General features: G+C 41.0%; 1 protein-coding gene across 1 annotated transcript in view; it reads left to right on the plus strand.

The window, feature by feature from the left end:
• PKHD1 (PKHD1 ciliary IPT domain containing fibrocystin/polyductin) overlaps positions 1-26,807 on the plus strand; it is a 484,216-nt gene that overhangs the window by 156,569 nt on the left and 300,840 nt on the right. The window contains exon 36 of the mRNA XM_047102754.1: positions 8,433-8,645. Coding sequence (XP_046958710.1) covers positions 8,433-8,645 — 213 coding nt within the window. The remainder of the gene's footprint in view (positions 1-8,432; positions 8,646-26,807) is intronic.

Below are 26,807 nucleotides of genomic sequence, written 5' to 3' on the forward strand. Positions count from 1 at the left end.
GGTGTGTGATTCTTTTCCTGCACCCTGAGAACATCTTTTGCCCATACTTTTGAGTTCATATTTTCTTTTTGTAATCAGGCAGAGACATTACAATTAAAATACCGTTAAAGTGATTCTGGCAAGTATTGCAATAAGCATGTTTTTTAATTAAAGGAAGAACGGGGGGATGCATAAGCAGCATCAGCTAAAGGGGAAATTTTCATTCGATATCTATTTTAATTGAAATGAAAAAAAAAAAAAAACCATTAGGAAAAGCAGCAGCAGCAGCAGCCCGTGCCTGTGTGTGTGTGGCTTGCTCCCAGGTTGCTAGGTTTAGGTGTTCTGTGCTTGATTAATTAGTAACCAGCCCGAGAGTCCATTCCCTTCGCCCCCAATCCTTAAAGCCTGATTTATGCCTCACATCCCCCATGAATATGTGAGGGCTCAGGCATCTATTTCCTGAGCTGCTAGTGGATAGGATTATGGAGCGTGCACTGAGCTCTTGGGGGCTCTCGTTTGCCAGCCAAATTGATTTTCCGCCTTTCTGGCCGGGGACAAGCCCACCTCGAAGGCTTCTAGGCTCTGCTCCAGTGGATCAGGCACAAGCCTAATCCGGATCTTGCCAACAAAGGAAGCTGTGTGCATCCCCAACACAGCTTTGGGCTGTGTCTGCCTTCCCCCAGTACTACTTTTCTCCCCTCTCTCTCTCTCACCTCCTCCTGATGCCCACCCCTACAGCAACACCGTCCGTTAGGGTGCAGTAATGGGCCCGGATAGCTCAGCCAGCTCTTCTTACCCAGGCAGAGGAGGGGTCTGTCCACCCTGAATGGATAGTTTTCTACAATTCTCCAGGGAGAGAGAGAATTCCAGAGGCTTCCCTATGTATTTGAGTGTATAACTACAGGAAAGGTAACCAGATCCAGGCTGCTAAATGTTTTAAGGAATTATTTAAGGTTGACTCAAAAAACTGAATGGGGGGGCGCCTGGGTGGCGCAGTCGGTTAAGCGTCCGACTTCAGCCAGGTCACGATCTCGCGGTCCGGGAGTTCGAGCCCCGCGTCAGGCTCTGGGCTGATGGCTCAGAGCCTGGAGCCTGTTTCCGATTCTGTGTCTCCCTCTCTCTCTGCCCCTCCCCCGTTCATGCTCTGTCTCTCTCTGTCCCAAAAATAAATAAACGTTGAAAAAAAAATTAAAAAAAAAAACTGAATGGGGGTTCATCAATATAAACAAGTAAATGGAATAGTTTATATATACAAATTTAGGGAGTTCAGGCTTTGAGCAATGAATTATCTAGTTTGGGTTATAGATTGATGGAATTAATTGAGGTCCTCAGATGCCTACCTGGGCCTTGCCTCCATTCCCGTCTGACTTTCCCTCTGCTTAACCCTGGAGTCATTCTCACTGGGTTCATTTTATCACCTGGCTTTCACCCACTAAGGAAGTGCACTCTTGCTCTGCACCCTTTCTCCCCCAAACCTTCTAAAGTTCACATAATGACATCTTTTCATCTACCACCTTCCTAGTTCTTAAAATTCTTCCTAGAGCTTATGTCACTAGGACTTTCCAAATCCTGTAATTCACCTAAGTTTTGTGACCCACACCGAAGAATCTTGCTACTTCCTCTCCTTAGTCTGGTTTTCAGATATTAATATTTGACAGTTTGTTTCTCTTATCTCTCTTCTGTTCTCCCTCTCCACGGTCTCCCTGGGAGACCTCATTAATGTCTTCTTTTTAAAAAGTTTTTATGTATTTTTGAGAGAGAGAGAGAGAGAGAGAAAGAGAGAGAAAGTGTGTGAATGAGCCAGAGAGGGGCAGAGAGAGAGGGGTACAGAAGATCTGAAGTAGGCTATACATTGAGAGCAGATAGCCCAGGCCTATGGGGCTTAAATTCACGAACTGCGAGGTCATGACCTGAGCTGAAGTTGGAAGTTGAACCTACTGTGCCATCCAGGCACCCTGGGAGACCTCATTCACTTCTGTAACTTCAACTCCTACTTATTCAACACGTATTTATTGACCACTTGCCAAGTTCCCTATGGACCAGCCACTGTTGTAGGTATAGGGGCTATGGTTGTGAATGAAATAGACCAAAATTCTTGCTCTCACAGAGTTCATTTCTCTAAAGAAGGCAGTCAAGAATGTAAATTATAGTTTTTGTTCGATTTGCTAAGCAAATGGAGTGGGTGGAGAGGGAGTTTAGTGGCAGTTGGTGGGATTTGCACACAGTAAGGCAAAGGCCGTGAAGTAGGGAGAGTAACAAGGTCAGTGCAACAGAGGACTGGGAGCCTGAAGGAGAGCAGAGTGAGACTGGGCCAGAGAGGACCAAGCCTGTAGGATTTGGTCAGCTTTGCCTCCAAGTGTGGTGGGAGCCATTGGAAACTCTGAGCAGAGAGGTGACATGACAAGGTTCACAGAAAAGAAAACAATTCCACTTGATGCTGTTTTGAGAATAGACCCTGTGGTGCAGGTGGGGGTGGGGACAGAAGCAGGGAGCAGAATTGAGAGGCTGTTGCAATAATCTGGGGATGAGATGAGAGTGACTTAGACCCCAGCGGTAGATGTGGAAGTGGTGAGAAGTGCTTAGATCGTGGGGATTTTCTGAAGGCAGGATGCACAAAATTTCTTGGAGAATTGGCTGTGAGAGTGAAAGTTGATGCTAGAATTTTCAGACTGAGCACCTGGAAGAATGGAGTTACCATTTGCGGCCTCGGCAAGGACTGTGGGATGATCTGTGGGACAAGGTGAGGAATTCATTTTTTTGAATGTGCTCAGTTGAGGAGCTTGTGAGACATCTAAGGAGAGATATTGAGTGGTAGTTGGGTATGTGAGTTTGAGCTGAGGGCAGAGGTGGGCCTTGGAGATACCAGTTTGGGAGTCATCAGCCGTTAGCCTGTGATGGTATTTAAATCCCTAGGACAAGGTGAGACAACCTTGTTCATAGGATGATAAGAAAAGTGGTAGAAGGACTGAGTGTTGAGATACTCTGCATGTCAGTAGTTGGGACAATCAGGAGGAGTCTGAGGAGGCTAGGAGGGGAGTCTTGGGGAGTAGGAGGAAAACCAGGAGAGCACAGTGTTGGCCAGTGAGGGGAAGGATTTTCCAGAAAGGAGTTACTTAGCCTATCATATACTGCTGGCCACTCAGGACAGGCGAGAACAGAGCATCGAGACTTGGATTCACCAGTCTGGATGCCATCATGACCTTCATAGGACCAGTTCTTACAGACTTGTCAGGCAAAGGCCTAGCTGGGGAGGGGTCAAGGGAAGGGAGGCAAAGAATTGCAAATAGAAGGCGTAGCCAGTTCCTTTGGAGTCTTATTGTGTGGTAAAATATTTATACTCTAGATTCTTACCGTAAAGGGGAAAATAGCTAGAACTGTGTAATTTTTTTTTTCAAAACACATACAACAAATCATTCCGCGGTTATTACAGAGGATGGCTAATTGTGGGGTTAGCGAAAAGCAGGTTTTGATGTACTTTGCAAACATGAGCTAGCTGCTAAAAGTCTCCTTGACTTCCCTTTAAAAGAAATAAAAGAGATGTTGAATGGAAAAGAGTGATTACATGTAAAAAGTTGTGTTCATTTATTTATTTTAGAGGGGAAGTAACAATAATGATGGTTGATTGATTTTTATAAAATTACCCAAGGTCACTTGTGGGACATACTCAGCTTTCATGAACAATCATAATAAGCAACTTAAGGGTCACAGCCACAGGCCGATTTCAGCCCTGCTCTTTATTTCAGTGCTCAGAAATGTGGTCAAGCTCTATAAAGTGGAGGAATAAAGTCCTCCCTGTGCCCTCCTATCTCAAGTCACTACGCTCCAAAGCAGCTCACTGGATATTTGTTTTAAGCTAATAAAGTGTGAGGAGATAACACTTGGGGCCTTGGAACAGAGCTAGCTTGGGTATAAACCTTACATTCTTTCACACTGAGAAGCTTTCATTTTTGTTACCACTTTTAATTATTTCAATTAAAAAGAGATGAATTCCTCATCAAACTCTCTTCTTAATTTACCTAGATTTCCTTATACTTGCCACTGATAAGTAAGGAGGGAAGGCTTTTTAGCAGGGAGTAATGGTTATCATATTAATTAATTAGTCCTGTTTTTAGTACTCTTGCCAACACCAATCATTCATTTTCTCCCTTCATTAGCGTCATTATTAGCTCCCCTCAGTAAATGACGTTTCTAAATTTCTACCCATTTGTTTTTGTGTGTTTAATATTTTGCTTGATGGGATGAGGAACAAAGCCCAGGTTTATAAATTTACCCACTAATCCTTGTATTCTGCCTCAAATCCTGTTTTGCAAGAGGCAAGGTATCTCTACATTTACAAAATGGAAATAAAACATATATAAACAAGCCACAGGCCAACTTCACTTAGGTTAACACATGTTTTTCTTTAAATATAACTGTGATAATTCTAATTAATAAAAAAGCGACCTGGGAGGGTTTGCAGATGTAGATTGAATATGAACTCTTCTGGAAGGTGGTCCTGGGTTCTAAGGCTTGCTCTGCTCATTCTGGGCTGAGAGAGACCACCTCTCCCACCTCTCACTCTCTGGACTGTGAAATATGATGCATGATACTGACTTCAGACTTATTTTGAAGGTTATTTCAGACAACACATCTAAAGATTTTGACATACAGTAGGGGCTTAATAAGTGTTAGCACCATTGTTTTCCCTGTAGAATTATTTGAATTTCTGACTATGTATGTTGATACTCTTCCCAAGTGAAATGCCAAGTTCACTGCAGCATAGGCGGTATCAGGAAAACATGAGCTCTCTGTCTCCATCAGTGCCAAAGACACATCCAAATGCATTCTTGAAGACGTAGATGTCCAATGTTTTAAAGCTGGAAAGAGTCTCGGTGAATGCATGGTTCTGTCCTGCATGGGAATGATGAGAAAACAGATCATCCCCAGGCACTGAGTAGGACAGATTTGGAAACTGGGTAATCTAAGACCTAGCAATTTTATGGGACTTATTGAGGGTCATTGAGAGGCTAATAGGCAGAGTCTGCCCCCTGTTTCCACCACTTGCTCATCAAGGTGAGTTCACATTTCCTGACTATTTATAATGGAGGAGTCATACCATGCAAATCCATGGTCCACCAGTTGAAAATAATTAGTTGGGACATTAATGATATGTGACTGTGAATGGAAAAGTTTTAGTAAAGAGGTCACATTTCTTCCCTCTTGTTCACAGCAGGATTAATGACTATTACTGCATTTGTTTAAAAAATTTTTTTTTAATGTTTATTTATTTTTGAGAGAGACAGAGACAGAATGCAAGTGGGTTAGGGGCAGAGAGAGAGGGAGACACAGAAGCTAAAGCAGGCTCCAGGCTCTGAGCTGTCAGCACAGAGCCCAACGCGGGGCTCAAACCCAGGAACCATGAGATCATGACCTGAGCTGAAGTCGGATGCTCAATCGACTGAGCCACCCAGGCGCCCCACTATTATTGCATTTTTGATGATTATTATTGTCATTGTGATGACAATGGAAGGGAAAATTAAAGTAAAAATTGCCAGTAGGTCCTCTGGAAGTCTGGAAGTCATGTGGTGCTGCCGTAGCATCAAGCCTGCACATCAATGGACATTTTCTTGCGTCTTGAATAGCTTACCTGAGCATGTATCACTGTACCATGCTTCACAAGGAAAGGGGGACCTGCCAATGGTGAGATGTTGGAAGGAGGGAGACCAGTAGTGCTAGAGTGATGGGGGAGGTGTGCAAATGAGTAGTGATGGCACCAGTGGGGCAAGTGCAGACAGTGAGTTTGACAAGAGCCACTTGACACCACTGCGTTGTCTAATAGGTGCCAGACCCGAGACTGGGGATCTGTAAGCTTCACTTAAAGAAATGCCATCATAATTCTCTGAGGGAAGAACTCTTATTGTGCACATTTTACCAAGGAAGAAACTGGGTACCCACATGGGGTGTGTTGTTCTAAATTGTGACTGAAAGAACACTTTCAGAGGTAAAATCCACATAAACATCCTATGACTGTTGCTGATGGTGTGTAGTTTGGGTTTCAGGATATAAGCCTAGAAGGTTCAATGAAGAGGACTGAGGAAAATGGAAGAGCAATGTTAGAGCAGAAGGTCAGGGTTGAGATGGCTTCCACGTTTGAATATTGGGTCAAATGTTAACTGATCACTATCTCTGTGCTAGGATGGAAGTAAACAAAAATGACTAAGGGCATCTTAGCCTTTTTCTGCTCTCCCTCTCATCCCTCCAGTACATGTTTGAGTAAATACTTCCAGTTGTGATTTCTGGAAAACAACAATACAACTAAATAACTTGGCACATTGGATTTAGGACTAAATTTAGCAATTGAAGAGTCTTGGTCTTCACTGCCGCTCACTCACTGAGATTCTCCTTTCTACAGGAGAAATTGTTTTGTAAAAAAATTTTTTTAATTTTTTTTTTTTTTTTGAGAGAGAGACAGTGTGAATAGGGGGGAGGGGCAGAGAGAGAGGGAGACACAGAATCTGAAGCAGTCTCTGGCCTGTCAGCACAGAGCCTGACGTGGGGCTTGAACCCTTGAGCAATGAGCTCATGACCTGAGCTGAAGTCTGACCCTTAACCGACTGAATCACCCAGGTGCCCCCAGAAGAATCTGCTTTTTGAGCCATTTTCTGTGTATCCATAAACGAAATTCAGATACTTAATCCAGATTCTCTAAAATGATATAACCATTTATTAGTTTGCTCTACAATTATATATATTGAGTGCCACCTACCTATTTGTCACTGTTCTAGACAATGAAATACAGAGGTAAACAAAACAGATTAGTGCCCTCATGAAGCATGCATTCTAGTGGGGGGGGAGGGCAGACACTAAACACGTAAATATATAATGTGCCTGATGGTAAGTGTTATGAAAGAAAATGCATTTGAGTAAGGAGTGAGGGCATGCTATTTGTATAGCCTGGAGAGGAAGGCCTCAGTGAGGAGTTAACATTTGATTTGAAACAAGAGGGAGTGAGTCACAGGGATGCCTGACAGAAGAATACAGCAGGTCAGAAAACAAGTAAGTCCTGCTGAGAACTGACCAGCAGGCCAGTGTGTTCAGGGCAGGTGAGTGAAGGGGTGAGTTGTAGATGATGATGCAGGGGAACTGGAGATGGGTGGTAAATCATGAAGGGCCTTTTGCAGCCCAGTATCAGGACATTGACTTTCACTCTGAGTTAGGTGGCAAGCTGTTGTAGGATGTGGAAAAGAGGGCTCCTGATGTTTCCAGTATGAAATCAAACCTCTTACAACCTTGTTACAGGATAGAAGAGTCTTGTCCAGTACTTTTGCAAACCATATGCAGGAGGGAGATAGGTTTAGTAACTCATTCAGGTTAAAGTGGTTATTTAGATGGGATGCTTTAATTATTTTGGCATTACAGGGAAAATTCTATATGAAATACAAATATTCTAAGTTCTTTTAAAGAAAAGTATTATAAAGATGAAAGCATGTTTTAATTTCTTAAGTATTTAATTCTCACAATTTAATTTCATTGTAAAATAATACTCCTACATCACAGAAAATTTGGTTATTGAAGAAAACATATCTGTATCAGTTAAGTTTATTTGATTGCTAACAATGGAAACCAACTTTCTTTTACAATAGGAAATTTAGGGAGAATATATTGGGTCATTTACAAGAACTGATAGAAAGTCTGGAAAATTAGGTGTAGAAACGATAGCTGTCAGGGCATTTTGAAGGGGCTTAGCAGGTGGGGGCCTCAGAAATAGAAACCTCTTCTCAGGCTCATTTAGATGCCGCCAATGGAATTACTAAAATCTAAACATTTCTTGTCTTCTCTTCCATTGAGCTCCAGATTTTCATTTGAAGCATGGGTACATGGCTTAGACTACAGTAGGACAGGCTACTCTGATTGACAATCCCACTCAACTCTGTTGAGTGGAGCAGAGCAATTTCTTAAGGAAATTAGTGTCTATTATCAAAAGTGAAGTAAAATGGATATTGGCCAGGTAAAATGCTGCATACGTCATGATGGCAGCCCTAATTACAGTCCCTAGTGTCATAATTTGTATAATTTTCCCATATTTTCTTCTATTCCTATTTTTTATTCACTTGTTTCTAAACTTAATTTTATAGGCTGCTTTTATCTGTTGATTGATGGCCAAAATGGTGACTTTCTCATCCCTTATTTGACCAGTCATAAATTGCTGGGCATTTAGGATATTGCCATGAAAAATAACATAGAGATGTGGTGAATAGTGATAGCCAGCCTCAACTGGCTTAGTGGTATAGTGCGTCTACCCCTGGGGGTCCAATCCATATTCTATTGTGCTTCTAGAAGAGAGAGCAAGATAAAATAAGTCTAAATTCCAGCAAATGTATATAAATAAAGAGGATTTCATCAGACATTGGAAATGTCAAAAGGTGGTGAACCTTATCCTCCCAGGGACTGATAATCTTCTCTTTGGCCATTAGGAGGCAAGCTGATTTTCATGGATCCAGGACCCATTGAGCTCAGGGTACACTCCATCCTCATTTCTGATGGTGGGGAGCTCCGGATTGGATCCAAGGACAAGCCCTTCCAAGGCAAAGCCGAGATCAAACTCTACGGGAGTTCTCACTCTACCCCTTTCTTTCCATATGGTGTCAAGTTCCTGGCTGTGAGGAGTGGAACACTTTCCCTGCATGGTGAGTGAAGCAGTGGACCCAAAGAGATGAGGTAGAACGGTGTCTAGACCATGTGCTGGTGATGGGGCAATGGTAAAACCTCTTAAAAATCTTGGACCATCTGTTGCTGAGGCGACAAAGTTAATTACAGCATGGGCACTATTTCCTTAAGTAAGAAATGCTAGTGGCTATTATTCTTGTGGCAGACAGAGTACATTTAGTCTCCAGTTATTTCCTCACTTACCAGTAGGAGGATTCGATAACCTCCACCCACCGTCAGGTGACTTTCATGTCTCCCAGTGGTTGGACCACACTTCCCTGTCCTACTGGGACATGGGGCTTAGCCATGGACCTGCTTTGGTCAAGGAATGTGAGTGGAAGTGATATACTGCATGGCCAAGTAGAAGTTTTAAGAGCTGTTACAATGCTTTGGCCATTTTGCCCTTTTTCCTCTGCTTGAGAAGAGGCTGTCCCAAGTAGGATTGGCTCCTTCAGTTTGGGAATCAAAATGAAGACAGTAGGGGCAGAGCTGAGGTCCACCTATTGCCGACATCAGCGTGAACAGGGAATAATCTTTGTCATGGTAAGCCATTGAGATTTGTGTTAGTAACTGCAGCAAAGTATAAAATGATGAGCTTTAAGTATCTCTCTCTGGATTCTTATGTACTTTTGGTTACATAGCATGAGCCAAAGGGAAATAAAAATGCAGGCTCAATCTCCAGAAAACATGATGTCACCTACATGGGCATTCCTATACTGGCATAACAAACTAAAACCCCATTACCTATCATAGAATAATTACTCTAGACATGGATGTGTGCATATGCTGAGGACTCTGCCATTTTGCTCTGTCAAGGCTCTGTTATACAGTAGTCATCTTTATCTGTGGAAGATAGGCTCCAAGACCCCCAGTGGATGCCCGAAATCATGGACAGCACAAAATGCATATACATACCATGTTTTCTCCTATACATACACACCCATGATAAAGTTTACTTTATAAATTAGGCACAATAAGAGAGAAACATCAATAACTAAAAATAAAATAAAACCGCTATAACAATATATGATAGTAAAAGTTATGTGAATGTGGTCTCTCTCTCTCTCAAAATATCTTACTTTATACTCACCCTTCTTGTGATCACGTGAGATAATAAAATGCCTACATAATGACATGAAGTGAGGTGAATGAGGTAGGCACTGCGACCCAGTGTTAGGCAAATATTGATCTTCTGACATATAGTCATCTATATGAGGATCATCTGCTTTGAGACTGCAGTTGACCACAGGTAACTGAAACCATAGAAAGCAAAACTATGGATAAGGAGGGACTAGTGTCATCTATGGGCTTCAGTCATTGTTTACTGAAAAGCACTCTTTTGGCCCTTTTAGCTTTCTATGATAGGAAGTGAAATCTTTTCATCAAGCATTTCATCTTTGGACCAGCCAGACTGCTGCACACTGGGAATGTATTTTGTAAGGCTTAAAAAACCTATAACTATCTGGAGAGAAATTCAAAATGTCTACAATATTGATTCTTAAGTTCTAATTTGTGGAGGACTCTTCTTTCCTATCTTCATCAGCATCATCGATGTTGTATCCCAGCATCCACCAAGGTTTTCTATCTATTCAAACTTCAGCCATGGTCTTCAATGTTAGCTCCAGTCCAACAGCCACTTACGTCATCAATACAATGTGCTGCTGTTTAGCACTGAAAAAACACAGGTGGAGAGTGCAAGCAGGCACAGAACAGTATTTTCTGTAGATCATCTGAAGGACTCTGAAGCATCACGGGTGTCCTCTGATTTGAAAGCCACTGTCCTGTAAAATGCAGACCCACAACTCTTGCTAGAAATGGAAATTCAAACGCAGAAGTGTGAGGACTCCTAATTCTTTTCCTTGGCTTCTTTAATTCCAACCCTTTCCATGCTCATGTTCTATTATGAAGGATCAGCATAACAGCTCATAAGTATACCTTATATATGTGCATTCTCAATGTACCCTGTACTCCTAAGCCTTTGTGTTTAAATAATTGTCAAATTAAGAAAATCGTTAGTGCCATTGCTGACCATCATTCAATTATGGGGCAACCAAAGCAGAGTAGATGCTTCTAAAATATGTTGACAATTCTGAAGTTTACAAAACAATGTTGCTACTTTAGCCCTGTGATGTTACTGGACATTGAGAAGGCAGACACCTCCTCTCCTTCCCTTCTCTCCTTCTGTTTCTCTGGCCCCCCGCCCCCCAACCTCCTACTCTTCTCCTTTCCTGCATTTCCAGGGTTAGGTTGCTGTACTCATTTCCCCAGAGTCCTGCCAGTTTGGGAGTAACTAGGACCTCTCATAAGCCACAAAGCTTTCGAAGTGAACACAAGGTATTTTTCCTCTCTGAAATGTTATTGCCTCATTTCATTCATGTGAAGGAAACCCTGCACGGGAGAGAGCGCAGTCACCAGGTAAGGGCTCCCTTCTCTAGGTCTCTGTCAGGGAACCCCCAGCCCAGCCTGCAGCTCATCAGCCCTCCCCTGTCTCCCTCTCCTGCACACCTGAGGTCTTAGATTCCCCTCTGGCAGGGCAGTATAGTAAGGCTAAAATCGTTACATAATTTCACTGGCCTTTTCCCAGGGCCTGCCATGGGTCTGATGACCCTGGGGCTTTAAGGGAAAACTAATTTTCTTTTTCTGTCATGTATGCAAAACAGTGAGCAACCTGATTCACTACTTTGCATCCAAAGTCCCTAATGACCCAGTGCTCATTCAGCTTCCTGGTGTGATGTCGTGAGATTCACCACCTTGTGCACAAAAGATTTGTCCAGGAGATTTTTTTTTTTTTTTTTTTACAAAGTCCAGGTTTCTGGGCCTCACCCCCAGAGTCTGACTTGGAGGGCCTGAGTGGACCCGGAAACGTGCATTTAAGTGGGCCCCTGAGGCGATTTGATTCAGGTTGCCCACTGATTACTCTTGGAGAGGTGCTATTTTTAGTGGTTAATAGTTTTGGAATCAGAAACCCGTCCAGTTCTGCCACTTATCAGCTATGATATTGGGCAAATTAAGCTCCATGAAACCAGGAAAACATGGTCCCTACCTCATAGCCCTACTGCTTGTGAACTACTCTGAGGTATTTGGCACACAATAACACTCAAGCAAAAATTAGTTATGGCTATTTTATTATATCCCTCCCCCGCCCCAAACACTCAGTACCCAGTGCCAATTATCTCATGTTTTCTTGTAGGGGGGAAGGGGAGAGGGGCTTCTATTTAAAAATTTGGCATGGAGCCTAGAGATTTTTCTCCTTATTAATTTTCTTGTCTACCACTCCTGATCAGAGCAGGAGAGAGGTTTTAGCTTGGGAAATCATGAGGTAGCAACATTCCCAGGCATCTTCTGTTCTGTTCCCGCTGCCCAGCGAACACCTTTTGATGTCAATCTTTGGTGGTGCAGCTCCTCCCCGGGGGTGGAAAACCACCCTTCCTGGGTGTGGTTACAAGAAAGTCTTCTGGAAGCCATTTGCGTGGGCCCCAGAATAGCCAGAAGCAGAGCACTGTCCAGCAAGGAGACCTCTTGCAGGCATTTTATTCCTAACGTCCAACAGTGAGAGGACTGACTGATGGGTACTAATTTAACTCCAGCTCTGGTCCCAGAGAATCACACAAATGACCTGCACATTAGTGCTTTCCCACCTTCTGTCTCCTATCTCATTCTTCATTGCTGCCCCTGGAACCCTTCTGCTCCAGCTGATTTTTATCGTGGTTTCATATCGCTAAGCAAACAGGTTTTGCTGTTCAGCTGTCATGAGGAAAGATGGAGTTGAAAGCCCGTTGCATGTTTTTCTTTTAATGTAGGAAAACCCTCACACGCTCATACACACACACACACACACAGCCATCTTTCTCTTTCTTGGGGTTTGGGAGTGGATTGAGGGCTATTCCAAATCTCTGATGGGGTTCAGATTGCTTAGTCAATTCTGTCACCTGCTCCCTCTGGTAACGTGACAAAAAGGGTCTCAGGATTCCTCCCAAGTGGCAGTCTCAGGGTTGGGTGGCTGTAGTCGATAAGGAAATTTCACTCTTGCCTTTTTCTTTTCCCACTCTGTCTGCCAATCCAGGTTCACTACCCCAATCCCAGTGCCAATCACCTGTCACTTTTCAAGGGGGCCGCTGTCAGCCTGGGCAACTTGAATTTTTGACAATATAATTACGGCCCTTGCTTCCACAGTGGGAGTCTGAACAGGATGGTGGGGCTTTTATTGATTGTTCAGCAGGGAAATTTATCAATGTCTCTCACTTCATTTCCAGTTCCTCCCTGAGAAATTTGGCTGACAGTTTCTTAGGAGAAAAAGCAGTCTTACGGCCTTGAATGGACTTCTGTCTTTGTCCTTTTCAAGAAATTACAAGATACAGGCATTAAATATACATGGAAGTTTCCGAGAAAAGTGGGTATGTGGGAGTACAATTGAGGAAAACACTAAGGCAATTGTTAGGAACATAAGAATTTGGTAGGAACAAATAAGAAAAGAGAACTAATATAAATAAGCAAGTTTAGATATGTTTTATTTTCCTTCTAAAGGCACCAAGTATATTTAAATTCCATGCTGTTTATAAGTACTATATCATGGGCACTATTTTAGTTGCTGAAGAGCATCAGGCTGTCTTGAAGCATGGTATCGTGTGCGTGGAATAGACGTGAATGTAGGAGCGTGTTCCTGGTTCTCACCCTATCTATACTCCACAAAATCCAGATATTTCTTGGAGGAGCCTCAGGGATTCCCCAGACAATGAAGTATTTGGGGGTCCAGCAGTAAAGGTTTAAATTGCTCAAGTAATGCATTCATTGCTTATCTCTATATTTGTGTTCAAAGTAATATTTCATTAGAAGCAAGGGTTCCATTGCTAAAATAGTGGTTAAAAACAAATATGAGCGCATCCTTTAAACCGTGGCATGTAGATCCTTTGGAGGAGTTTAGGGCTCCTCTTTGTTTTTTTTGTTTTTGTTTTTTGGTTTTTTTTATATATATATATATGAAATTTATTGACAAATTGGTTTCCATACAACACCCAGTGCTCATCCCAAAAGGTGCCCTCCTCAATACCCATCACCCACCCTCCCCTCCCTCCCACCCCCCATCAACCCTCAGTTTGTTCTCAGTTTTTAACAGTCTCTTATGCTTTGGCTCTCTCCCACTCTAACCTCTTTTTTTTTTTTTTTTTCCTTCCCCTCCCCCATGGGTTCCTGTTAATTTTCTCAGGATCCACATAAGAGTGAAACCATATGGTATCTGTCTTTCTCTGTATGGCTTATTTCACTTAACATTACACTCTCCAGTTCCATCCACGTTGCTACAAAAGGCCATATTTCATTTTTTCTCATTGTAGGGCTCCTCTTTGTATGATTCCTTCTTTCCCCAAGACTGATAGAGCTTGGGGACTGTTCCTGTGATCTACTCTGTGATGTAGTATGAAACTTTCCAGAGCCTATCTCCTCTTAGAACAGTCCCTCCAGCAATGAATTTTCAGATCTCTGCTCTTTTGTCAACTGACCAGCCACTTTCAGTCGGGTCTCCTTCTATATCCATAACATCCCCTCTTGCCCCTGCTTTTTACCTATTTCTTCTAGATCATGAGTCTTCCCCATTTTTCTTTTCTGTCTCTCTTTCCTTTGGGCTGGAATATAAACCATAGCAGTGGCATGGTATTTTGGTGTGTAGCTTTACTACTCTTAAATTACTTGATTTTAAGGGACAGAACCCCAGTGCAAACAAATTTAGAACAAAGGATTTAGGAGTTCTTGGTCAAGCCACAAGGTGGATAGGCAGGCAAGAGACCTCAGGTGTGACTGTCTCCATGGTCCCCATGCTGTCAGGACTCACTCATAGTCCTTAAGTCTGAGTCTCTGTGCATGTTATACTTCACTTGCTCCTATATGGCTACTGCATTTTCTGGTTTCAAGTGGACTTTGGTTTTCCACCACCAAAGAAAAGAGCTCTGCAAGCAGATGATCCCACTTCTGATGTGTCCTCAAAAGGCAAATAGTAGCCTAATGACACGTCACAATGCCTACATCATTCACCTCATTTCATCTCATGGCATAGACATTTTATCATATCACATCGTCACAAGAAGAAGAAGGGTGAGTACAAGAAAACATTTTGAGAGAGAGTGGGACCACATTCCCTATTATTAGGATTGTTTTATTTTATTATTAGTTACTGTTGTTAATCTCTTACTGTGCCTGATTTATAAATTAAACTTTATCATAGGTATGTACGTATAGGAAAAAACATAGGATACTAGCATTTGGCACTATCTGTGGCTTAGGCAACCACTGGTGGTCTTGGAATATATCCTCAATGGACATAGGGGAACTATTGTAAATGCTATAGTTTTTCTTCCACCTTTTCAAGGATCTTGGATTTTCTCAATATTGAAGAGTTTATTTGTCTTCCCCTAGCACTTTTTACCACAAACTGTTACCTGAGATTTCATGGGAATCTGGAGCTGGTGTGGTGTGTAAATTGGCCATAGGTCTTTGCAAATGGTACATTTTTAGGGATGGTTGAGAGACTTGAACCTTTTAGAAATCTGACTCAGAACAGACTTTATTTTTCTCTAATCACTTTCTTAATCCGTGTTCTGATGGGTCTTTTTTTCCTCTTTCCTTAATCCACAACACCTGGGACATCATAGCTTTCCAGTTGATTTAAGGTTATTAATAAAGGCCAGTTCCAAGGTTCCTGGGTGGCTCAGTCAGTTAAGTGTCCAGCTTGGCTCAGGTCATGATTTCGTGGTTCATAAGTTCAAACCTTGCATCGGGCTCTGTGCTGAGAGCTTGGAGCCTGCTTTGGATTCTGTGTGTCCTCCTTTATCTCTACCCCTTTCCTGCTCACATTCTGTCTCTCTCGCAAAAATGAATAAACATTAAAAAAATTTTTTTAATTAAAAAAAAAGGCCAGTTCCAACTCATTCAGTTCTCATGCAATCCTCCCTTCCATTCTCCTTCTAGAGGCTCTGTCCTGAGGCATATTTGAGTGGCAAGGGTTTGCCCTGCTCCTTTGCTTTTCCTCCTATCCTTTTTATTTTATATTTTTTTGGTGCTAGGACAGGTTGAAGAGGTAAGGCAAGAAGGCTCACAAGCTTTTTACCGTTCTCTGTGGTTGTAGCCTTTGTTAGGTGTGGCTGCCTCCCTGGATAATACTGGCTGACTGTTGATTCTTTCTCCAAAGATTTCTGCACAAGATCGTTGGAGCCTTGTGGGAGACCTCCCACTGTTTACAGTGTGGAGGCCCCCCCCCCCCGAAGTTTACAATGCTCTTAGGTTCCACCTTGGGGCCCATTTTGGGTGGAGTATCGGAGCATTGGCTCAAGGCAAGCTACCTTCCCCAGAATCCACTTGATCCAGGAGAACGTTACAAATTTGTCCACACCAACGATGTTCTACTCATCACCCCTTTCCTTGCTCCAGCTCTCCTTTTCCAAATTATCCTTTCCCCTGTTAAATAGGCATGGGCAACGCAGCAAATGTGCTGCATGTGCAGACATCCAACCTGGGGAAGGAAGCCAGGCTATTCTTCTTGCAGATAACCCTATGATTGCTACTTTTGAAGCCCTTTTTCTTTAAGTGGAGAGAAGTACCTCTATGGAAAGGAGAGGAAAAGGCCATGGCCATTTTACCCAGGCTGATGACTCACCCCTATTTCTGGGAATTCCTTTGAATGTCCTCTTTTTGTTGCTCATGTAGCCTGGGGTGGGGTCTGTCCAGAGATAGTTCAGATGACAGAATTAGATTAGTCTCCTTTTTGTAAGCCCCAAGGAAGTGTCTGCTTCCTTACTTCATGGCTCACTTACATTGTGAGGTGCTATCATCTCTTTGTTTCCTGCTTGCACCCTCTTGGTTGGTTTAGGAGAGCAGAAATACTGCTTGAGAAGTTGCTACATTTGCACCCATATGAAAGGGTACGCCAAAGGATGTTGGGGTGAAGGGGAGGGCAACTGTGTTGATTTTTGAGTTTTTGTTTGTGTGTTTTGCTGTAATTCATTTAGGTATAGGGATGGGAAAGAAGTAAGATCGAATTGAGGGGAGAAATGGAGGAAGACTGATGGGGAAAATTTAACATCTGTTCATTGCCTTCTATAATCTTCATTTATTTATATTTTATTTATTTCTTAATTTTTTTAATGTTTATATATTTTTGGGAGAGAGAAAGAGAGAGACAGAGCATGAGCAGGCGGAGGGCAAAGAGAGAGGGGACCCAGTATCCGAACCAGGCTCTTGACTCTGAGCTGTCAGCATGGAGCCCGACACAAGGCTCAAACTCACAAACTGTGAGATCATGACCTGACTGAAGTCAGCTGCTTAACCAACTGAGCCATGCAGGTGCCCCTATAATCTTAAATTCAAACAACTTCAATACAGCATTGGGGTTCTGGCCGTCTGGTATGTTGTGGTAGATCATCATTATGCAGTCAAGTTTATGTTATAGTGTGAACACTGTAATTCCTTGATCTGGACAAGAGTGACCTTGGAATAGTCTATACTAAAGGGTTCCTTAAATTAAGAGTATAACCCACACTTTAAGGAACTTGTTTAAACACGTTAAAGTGAATGTGCTATTTTTAAGGTTTTTAGGATTTTAGGTATTTACATGTAAATGCACACTGCTAATTAGTAATGAGCTCTGGCTATTCAATAATCCAAGTACAGCAGGAATCCCACTTAGAAACACATTGTAAGCTACTTTAAGTTTCTATATATACCTGAAAGTGTTGGCATTAGTCAGGTGTTTTTTGGTTGCAAGTGACAGAAAACTCAATTCAGACAAAAGATAAGGGCATTTATTGCCTCATATAACTGACAAAAATAAAACAAACTTGAGGCACAGCTGCGTCCAGGTGCTCCAATGAAGTCATCAGGCCTTTGTTTCTCTGCAACTCTAGGCTCTGCTTTCCTTTGAGTTGGCTTCATTTTCAGTCAGGTTCTCCCCTCCTAGAGGCAGAAATGGGTCTCTGCAGCTCCATGTGGAAGAGTGATTCTTTTCCAATAGCCATTTGACTCCTGAGCAAATTCCAACATTTACTCCTGTCAGTGTTCACATTTCTCCTTCTGTTTTCTCCCCCTTAGCTTTTAACACTAATATATTATATACAATTTATTTATCATATTTATTTTACTTGTTCTAGAATCTTCCTTAGTAGAATGTATATATCATGATCGCAGGGATTTTCCTGTTTTTTTTGTTTTGTTTTATTTTTTTAATTTTTTCATTTATAACATTCCTATTGCCTTCAACAGTGCCTGGATTCATAGTAGGCTTTTAAGAAATATATGTTGTGTGAGCAACTGGATGAAAGCTTGAATAAAACCTCAGAATTAACTTTGGCCCTGTTTGGGTCATAAGCCTGTCACAAAAACTGTTGCTATGACCAGGGTAGAGGTATTCTTTTGGCCAAGAGGGAGCAAGGGTGTAGACAACCACCCAGACTATGTTGTCTTAGGTTGAGGGAGGATAGTTTATTAACATTAAAGCTGTGTTATGTAGCCAGAATAAGAGAAAGGGTAGGTAAAGATAATAGCTTGTCTATTTTTTAAACATATGACAATCTAACATTTTTACTACTCTTACTAATTTGGAATTCCAAATTAATAAGACTTTACCGGATACTAATATATTCAAATTTATTTAGTTTGGCTAGAAGAAAAAGAAACGCTAACAAACCATCAGTCACTTCACTAAGCAAAACCACATTTGATAGAAACACAAAAATAGAAAATTTAGAATTAAGGAATATATAATAATGTTGTGATATTTTCTAGATTTGATTATGTCTAGAAAGTGTTAGTAAAAGAAGGAGGTTGATTTTAAGACAGTTTTCAGTTTAGGGGATTCGAGACCATATGAATCTTGATCTGGACTGGCCACTCTTTTGTATAAATGTGTACATACAGGGCAATGGGCAGCAAAAGTTATCAATCTTGAGCATAGCTGGTCCTTGAACAATGCAGGGGTTAGGGGAATTGACACCCTGCACAGTTGAAAATCCACATATAACTTTTGACCCCCCCCCCCCAAACTTACCTTTAATTGCCTACTGTTGACTGGAAGGAAACCTTACTGATAACATAAACAGTCAATTAGCACTTATTTCCTGTGTCACATGTATTATATACTGTGTTCTTATAATAAAGGGAGGTAGAGAAAAGGAAATGTTATTAAGAAAATCATAAGAGAAAATACACTTACAGTCCTGTGGTAGACCCATATAAGTGGACCTGTGCAGTTCAAACCCCCTGTTGTTCAAGGCTCAACTATAGGACTTGGCTGAAGCCAAAACGAGAAAGGAACCTCATTATTATTCTAAGAAAGCTAAGATGGTGTTTATTGTTTTCCAGTAATCCATCAGCCAGAGACCTGGCTGTCATTCTTGATTTCCCCTTTTCTATAATTCCCCATATTGTATCTGTCACCAAGTCCTCATTTTAATTCTTAGATAAATCCTGAACCCATTTACCATTTACTTCTCCCCCGCCTCCCCTTACTATCACCTTTGTTCACGATACCACCAATTGGTGTGTGGGCTTACAGTTTAAGCTTTCTGGTTTATCTACTGGTTGCCATTTTTGGCCCTGTCTAGTTCATTCTTTACCCTGGAACCAGGGTGATGTATATTTTTTTATTTATTTTTGATAGAGAGAGTGCTCAGGTGCACATGTGAACAGGGAAGAGGCAGAGAGAGAGAGAGAGGGAAAGAGAGAATACCAAGCAGGTTCCATGCTGTCAGCAGAGAGCCCCGTGGGGCTTGATCTCACAAACTGTGAGATCATGACCTGAGCCAATACCAAGAGTTGGATGCCTAACTGACTGAGCCACACAGGCACCCCACCAAGGTGATCTTTTATAAACACAGATCTGTTTATATCATGCTGCTGCCCAAAGCCCTCTGGTGGCTTCCCATTGTTCCTAGGATAAAGTCCATAATTTCTAACATGGTTACAGTATTCTATATGATATAGTTCCTGCCTACTCCTTCTGCCTTGTTTTCCAGCTCCCCTCCTACTCCTCTAGCCTCACTGCCGTGCTCCAGACTTGGTAACCTTCTTTTAGTTTATTAAATAGTTAATAATAGTCTTGACTTGACATGTTTTACATTTTTTAGTATCAAAAGAAATTCAACATTGCTAAGTAAATGGAATGCTACGTGGGCCAGAGCTTGTGATTTTTCCTTCAAAGAGAATTCTTCCATATATATCATCAAAGCAGTACTATTAATAGTATTGCTTTCAGCCTGGTCATGGAGGAAGAGTATCGTTGAATTGGGCATTATGTTCGGTATTTGTTAAAATTGGATTTTACCTAGATCCTGGCACTTTATAATTTTCAAAACTGCTTCCTGTTCTTTCCTCTCATTCAACTCTCACAACAACTCTGTGAAGTAGCAAAGACTGGGATCATTCCTTTCATCTTACAGATAATTAAACTGGGGCCCAGAAGGGGAGGTAGCAAACATTCATTCCATCCACTTCATACACGTAAGACACACATGGGCTCGCTTCTAATTTGCATACACATACCAGGTGTTTACCAGTGGCAGAAAGATGGACAGAAGATACTCCTTTCAGGTTTCTGGAACTGTCTTCTCAATTTTAATTTTTCAGGTTGTGTTGGGATTCCAAGTGGGGACTTACCTCTTTTGGCTCCCTTTGTAATATTCTTGATGGGGACATAAAGAACCTGTTTCTTTCCCAGTTATTTACCTTCAGTATTTTTATGATGTTTTCTGATCTGTATAATAGCAATTCTACAATTTTTAAAAATGGTTTCTACCTTTGATGTCACACATAGAAAACTCTTTCCTCTATAGATGATATAAAAATTTACATATATGTTTCCTGGTGTCTGTCTGTCTGTCTGTATGTATGTATGTATGTATTTATCTATCCATTCACATTCGTGTCTTTAATCCAGGGTTAGCAAACTATGGCCCATGGTTCAAATCTGTTTTTGTAAACAAATTTTTATTGAAGCACAGCCATGCCCATTGTGTGTTTAGGTATTATCTATGGCTCTGTCATGTTGCAATGGCAACACAGACTGCCTGGTCTGTAAACCTGAAACAATTTACTATCTGGCTCTTTACAGAAAAACTTTGCTAACTCCTGCTTTAATCCATCTGGAATTTATTTTGATATAGCGTATAAGTCAGTTATCTAATTTTTTTTTCAAATGGCTAGTCAGTTTTCTCCATACTATTTATTCAAAAATTCAATTGTGGTACCTGAAAAATGGCCCCAGATATGTTCATGTCCCAATTCCTGGAACCCACGAAGATTACTTTATTTGGCAAAAGGGGCTTTTCAGATATGATTAAAGATTTTGAAATTGTGAGATTATTGTGGATTTCCTAGAGAAGCTTAATGTAAGCACACTGGTATTTATCCGAGGGACACAGGAGGAGTTAAAGAAGAGGATGGGATGGAGGGGAGCAGAGACAGTAGGGATGCTCCATGAAGACAGAAGAGCCCACAAGCCAAGGAATACTAGGTGGCCATTAGCAGCTAAAAAAAGCAGGGAAACAGATTTTCCTTCCTCAGAGCTTCCAGAAGGAAACAATCCTACTTACACCTTGATTCTAGCTCAGTGAAACCAGCTAAAATTGGAATTCTAACCTTCATAACTATTAGATAATACAGTTTGTTGCTTTGAGACAATAGTGTTGTAGTTGTGACAGCAGTAATAGGAAACTAATACAGCAACATTTCCCTGTGATTGTTAATGTTAGCTTGATCATACATTCAGTTCTCATCTGATATAGATACAGATTAGTGTCTTTTATAAATGACTTTTTAGAACAAGTTTAAAATCTGGCAAATAATGTGAATAGACATGTCTGCGTAATTAGTGCAAATGGCCAGTTAATATGAGTGCATGTGGAGAGGGCTCAGGTTTATCCCATGTTGACAGTAAAAGATTCTTTTTTGTTTTTTTTTACAAATTTTTGTCTACCTTCTCATTAGTAATCAAAGAAATGCAAATTAAAACAAAAGTGATTTTTTTCCCCCTGAACAATCAAATTGACCAAAAAAAAAAAAAAAAAAAAGTAGAAAGTCTGAGGAACTGGCATCCATGTATGCTCCTACTGGGTATACAAGTATGTGAGTCCTCCTGTCAGACAATTTGGTGATTATATCAAAAGGCTTAAAACTAAGTGTATGCCTTGATATTGCCTTGATATAGCAATGCCACTTTTAGGAATTTATTCTAAGGAGGTGATCATTAGCATGTATAAAAATTATGCTCAAGAATGTTCATGTCTGAACTGTTCATGAAAGCAACATATTGGGAAGAAACTGAGTATGAAGAAATAAGGGATCTGTAAACAAAACACACAACTTTTCAATGAGATGCTATGATACCATCATGATGTTAAATTATGTACAATACAGCTGAAAGATGTTCCTACTAAGTTAAGAGAATTTGCAAAAAAAAAAAAGGTATGTCAAGAATTATAGAACACTTCTGTAGTATGTGTTGAATTATTTACTTATATATGAAATTTTGTCAATGTGTGAACATAGGAAAGAACTATAGGAAAGAAAAGACATACATTAATCTGTTGCAGTAAGATTCTGGATGCTTTTGTGTCTTCTTTTGCTTCTCTATATTTTTATATTCAACATTATGTATCATTTGCTTTTCTAAAATGAAATTACACTATTGAAAATTAGTCATTTGTTCCTCATTGTTGCCTCCACTCCAAACCATAAACTGTAGTAGTGATTATCAAAATTACTATTGGGACGCCTGGGTGGCTTTAGTGTTTGACTCTTGATTTCAGCTCAGATCGTGATCTCATGGTTCGTGAGTTTGATCCCCACGTTGGGCTCTGTGCTGGCAGCTTGGAGCCTGCTTCGCATTCTTTTTGTCTCCCTGTCTGCCCCTCCCATGCCTGCACATGCTCTCTCTCTCAAAATAAATAAATAAACAAACATTTTTTAAAAAAGTATCTATCTGGTCAGAAATATACCTGAAGTTTTTCGTATTTTTTGGACAATGAACAGAAGTGGGTATTAAAGACACGCTACAGAAGTCTTTTGTTCTGAGCAACTGGATTTTGCACCTCTATGTAAAGGACTGGCCAGTACAGTTCTAAGAATGCCATTTGTTTAATTGGACTGAAATCCTCACGGAGCTAGGAACAGCGTTACAGATGTTTTCATATATCTTACAATTCACTATTTCCTGGGTATTTTGAGGTTTATATTCTTCTTAGTCACTTATTTTTAATTATGGTAGTAAAAGTAAAAGTCAGATTGGGTAGAAACAAAGGTTAGCCTTTCCTTTATGCCTTTGGAAAAGGCTTGGCTCACTGCACCATCCAAATAACCTTGGTTAGCCTTAGTCTACACCCCTCTGCCAACAAAATGGTAGACTTCTTAGCATTGGGAACAGACTGTGCTCGAATCCCTTTCATCACAGTGTGGAAATGTTTACTGCTCAGCTGTGGATACAGCTAGCTGATCTGCACATTTAGAGGATTGCTCTGTTGAGCCTTCTCCTTCCTGCAGGCACATGTTCCCTGCTCCATTGGTACCACCCATGATTAACCAGTAATGATGCAGAAGGCTCATAGTGCACATACAGAGTTGAGCTCATGCAGGATTCCCTGTCAGGTTTTGTCTTTGACCAACAGAGATATCACAGCAAGTGGTTCTCAAGGGCAGAAGGAAATGGTACATGAAAAATACCCCATTCCATCTCTTTGGTCTGCCAGATAGTCTTATATTAATGCTAATGTCACAGTCTCCTTTTCTGAAGTATAGTAAATTGGATCATCTCCAATTCACAAATGGTTTGAGTTCAAAGTGTTCCTTTGTAAGATGGTTGTTTGGAATTTAGGATATATTTTTCTCAAGGAAATGCTGACAACCTTGTGGTTTAGGACCCAGGTGAGCCCTCAACAGTCTGTTTCCCCTAACTCTCCTCGCTGTTTAATGCTAGTGGGAGTATAGCAGCTGACCACTGAGTATAAGACTAATTGCATGGAGAGTAGGTCCATTTCTACTATGGGATACCAGGAACACCTCTCTCTCCATTTGGGCTCTACTATCATAATTCTTATTGATTACTAGAAACAGAGGGTGCTCTCAGTCCCTCTGGCCTTAGAATGACTTCTGTGGCCCAGAGGCAGACTCCTGGCATGATGCAGTTTCTGGGAGCAGAGAGAACCGGTCAGATGCAAGGTGGAATCATAGGTAATAGTCTTTCTCCAATTTCTCTGGCTATTTATCACCTCTTCCTGTTGTTAGAGATAGTATATGACTAGAGAATTTGGGTCAAGTGCTGCCAGGAGGAAGGGAAAAATGAGAAATGATAGAAGGGCAGGGTTTTCTCTCCAGACCTTTGCCCTCAAAGCTCAATTCCAGCTACTATGCAGAAAGGGAGATGGAATGAACAGTGGGAAATAGGACACAAACACGAAGAGATGCTAGGTGGGTGCCCAGAACTTAACAGTAATACAAGGGTAAGGAGGTGGGCAGGAATGGGTCCTTAGGCAGTTGCATGGTCGAATAAGACTTTCTTCCCACTGCATTGTCTTGTTTAATTATGGGCAAGTGTGTGTCTTCATCTTTTAGTTTTCTTCCTTCTATTGCTCCTCTTCGGTTTCTCCTCATCTACTCAATTTTAGAATGACAATGTTCCCATGGTCCTGATCTCAGGTATTTTTCATAATTATATACTTCTCCCAGGTAATCCCACTCATTTACATAGATTAACCTCTGTTTATATATTTCTCTTTATATGTAACTTCAGACATCTCTTCTGAGCTTCAGACTTTTCATTTGGATATTCTCTTTAATATCTAAAATGTAACCTGCCTAAAATGGTCATCTAAAGCTTAATATGTCTAAAAGTGAATGCCATTGGAGTATAAACTACCTGAAGGCAGGGGTTTTGACTGTTTTTCTCACTACTGTATTTCCAGTGGCTGGAAGAGCACATGGAACATAGCACATAATAGGTGTTTAATAAATGTTTATTTAATGGATTCTTTTTTCTTCTTCCCTAAATGTCCGTGTTTATCTATCTACCAACTTGGTTCTGCTCTTGGTCAGCCTGTAAGTCACCATTGACTTCTCCTTTACCTCTAGATCCAATCAGCCAGTCCTCTTGATTCTCCAAAAGATATATCAGGTTTTTATATCTGTCTCCAGATCCACTGCCGAATACTTATTAAAACTTCTTATCTGACCTAATGCACTCATCTTCTACATTTACTGCAGCAGCCTGCTACATAGACTTCTAACTTTCCTTTTACCTCCCTGCAATCTTTTCTTCACTCAACAGCCAGGGTGACCTTTAAAAACATAAATTTGATCACATAACTATTTCAAGTGAGATTTAAGTCCTTTGAAACAGGCCACCAAGGTCCTGCACCAGTCACACTGTGCCATCTCATTTGCCTTCTCCAGATACCCCTCTCTCCATTTAGTTCCTGGAACACATCAAGCTCTCGCTTGCCCCCTGGCTGGCCCTTGATCATCTTAGAACTTGACTTAGGTTTTTTCTCATTCTACCCAATATGCAGTAAATATAGTTTCTCACTAAGGATTCTCTCCCCTCAGTTTGATATGTGTACTCATGGTTTTAAAATATCACTAGTCTCACAAGAGTCTGATTTCTCAGTTACCATATTAAGTATTATTTTGGTGGTTACTTTTGGGATAAACTCTTAGTTCTTTGGGAGGGTCTGAGAGTCCCTTCCTAAGTAGGTCTTGCTCACCTTCCAGATGCAGTCTCACTGACTTTCATCAGCAACCCCCATTCCCCATATGTGCATTCTTCCAATGTCACATATATAGCAGTTATTTGAATGTGTCACATTGGCCCACATCATTGTATATACCATTACCTTTGCCTGGAGTACTCTGTTTTGTCATCTGGCCCACTATGACTTATCCCTAAAGACCCAGCTCAGTTATCACCTATTTGGGAAGCATTCCCAGAAACAACCCCCCTTTTGTGTGAGTGAAGTACCCACACCTGTGCACCAGTAGACCCTGGATGTCCCTCTGTGTTAACACTTAAAATGGTACATTTGTGACTTTTGTCTGTTTCTTGTACTGGTCATGGACCCTGGAGGACAGGTCCATCTTTCTTTCTTTCTTTTTTTTTTAACGTTGATTTATTTAATTTGAGAGGGAGAGGGAGAGATCCAGGGCTCTATCTCACATCCATGAGATCATGACTTGAGCTGAAATCAGCAGTGGGACGCTTAACCGACAGAGCCACCCAGGTGCCCTCCTTCATGTCTGTCTTTCCAGTGCATGAGAAGTGTTCATCTACATAAAAGAAAAAGCAGAATTCATTGTTTTGCTATGCATAATGTGAAGCTGCAGGTGGAAATAGAGGGAAATAATTTGCATGTATTTCGGAAAACTATTTCTAGTTCTTTCGTGAGTTCCTTTATATTTCTATTCTGACATGAACATTATTTTAACAATATGATTCTTTCCTTCATTTCTCCCCTCCCTTCACTCTCTCTTCCTCTTCTTTTCCTTCACTACCTCCCCTCCCCCAAGTGATTTGGAAGGGTCTTGGCAGTTATTCACTTGGAATAAAGATTGAAGTCCTACAAAATAAACATAGAGCAATTAGTGATTTTAAAGTGTGTTAACCCACAAAGATTATTTTCTTTCTCTTCATGCCCATTTGGTAAGATGGTTCTCTGGGACTGTGTAATTATGGATGAATGGCACTGAAATGCTTGGACAATAATTTGTAGGAAATACAATTATGAGTAGAAGTCATTAGTGGGAGTAAATGAATAGTTTGTTGGTTAACAGGTCAATGTTGAAAGCCCAAAGTGGTTAAACATTGTATTAAATTACACATTAAGAGCATAACCCTTTTCATTTAAGCATATTTATAAGTTATTGAGCTTTTTAAACTGTATTTTTATGTTTTTTGATTTGTGGTAAAGAAAGGAAGGGAGCTGCCCAACTTGGGTTTCCTAAGAGTTCTGTGAAGTGAAATGACTCACGTTTACAATGTGGGCAATTCTTTCTTCATCTCAGAAGTCAGTGGGTTTGCTTTGTGAAGCACTTAAGTAACATTTATGAAGTAAGAAAAATAATTCTTTGAGTATCAAGGCTGATCAGGTACAGTTAATTCAGTTATTTCGGGGTTCAGGAAT

Source organism: Lynx rufus, unplaced genomic scaffold, assembly GCF_022079265.1.
Source record: "Lynx rufus isolate CCGP_SWC_20201006 ecotype Redwood Valley unplaced genomic scaffold, mLynRuf1.p SCAF_6, whole genome shotgun sequence".
Classification (NCBI taxonomy): Eukaryota; Metazoa; Chordata; class Mammalia; order Carnivora; family Felidae; genus Lynx; species Lynx rufus.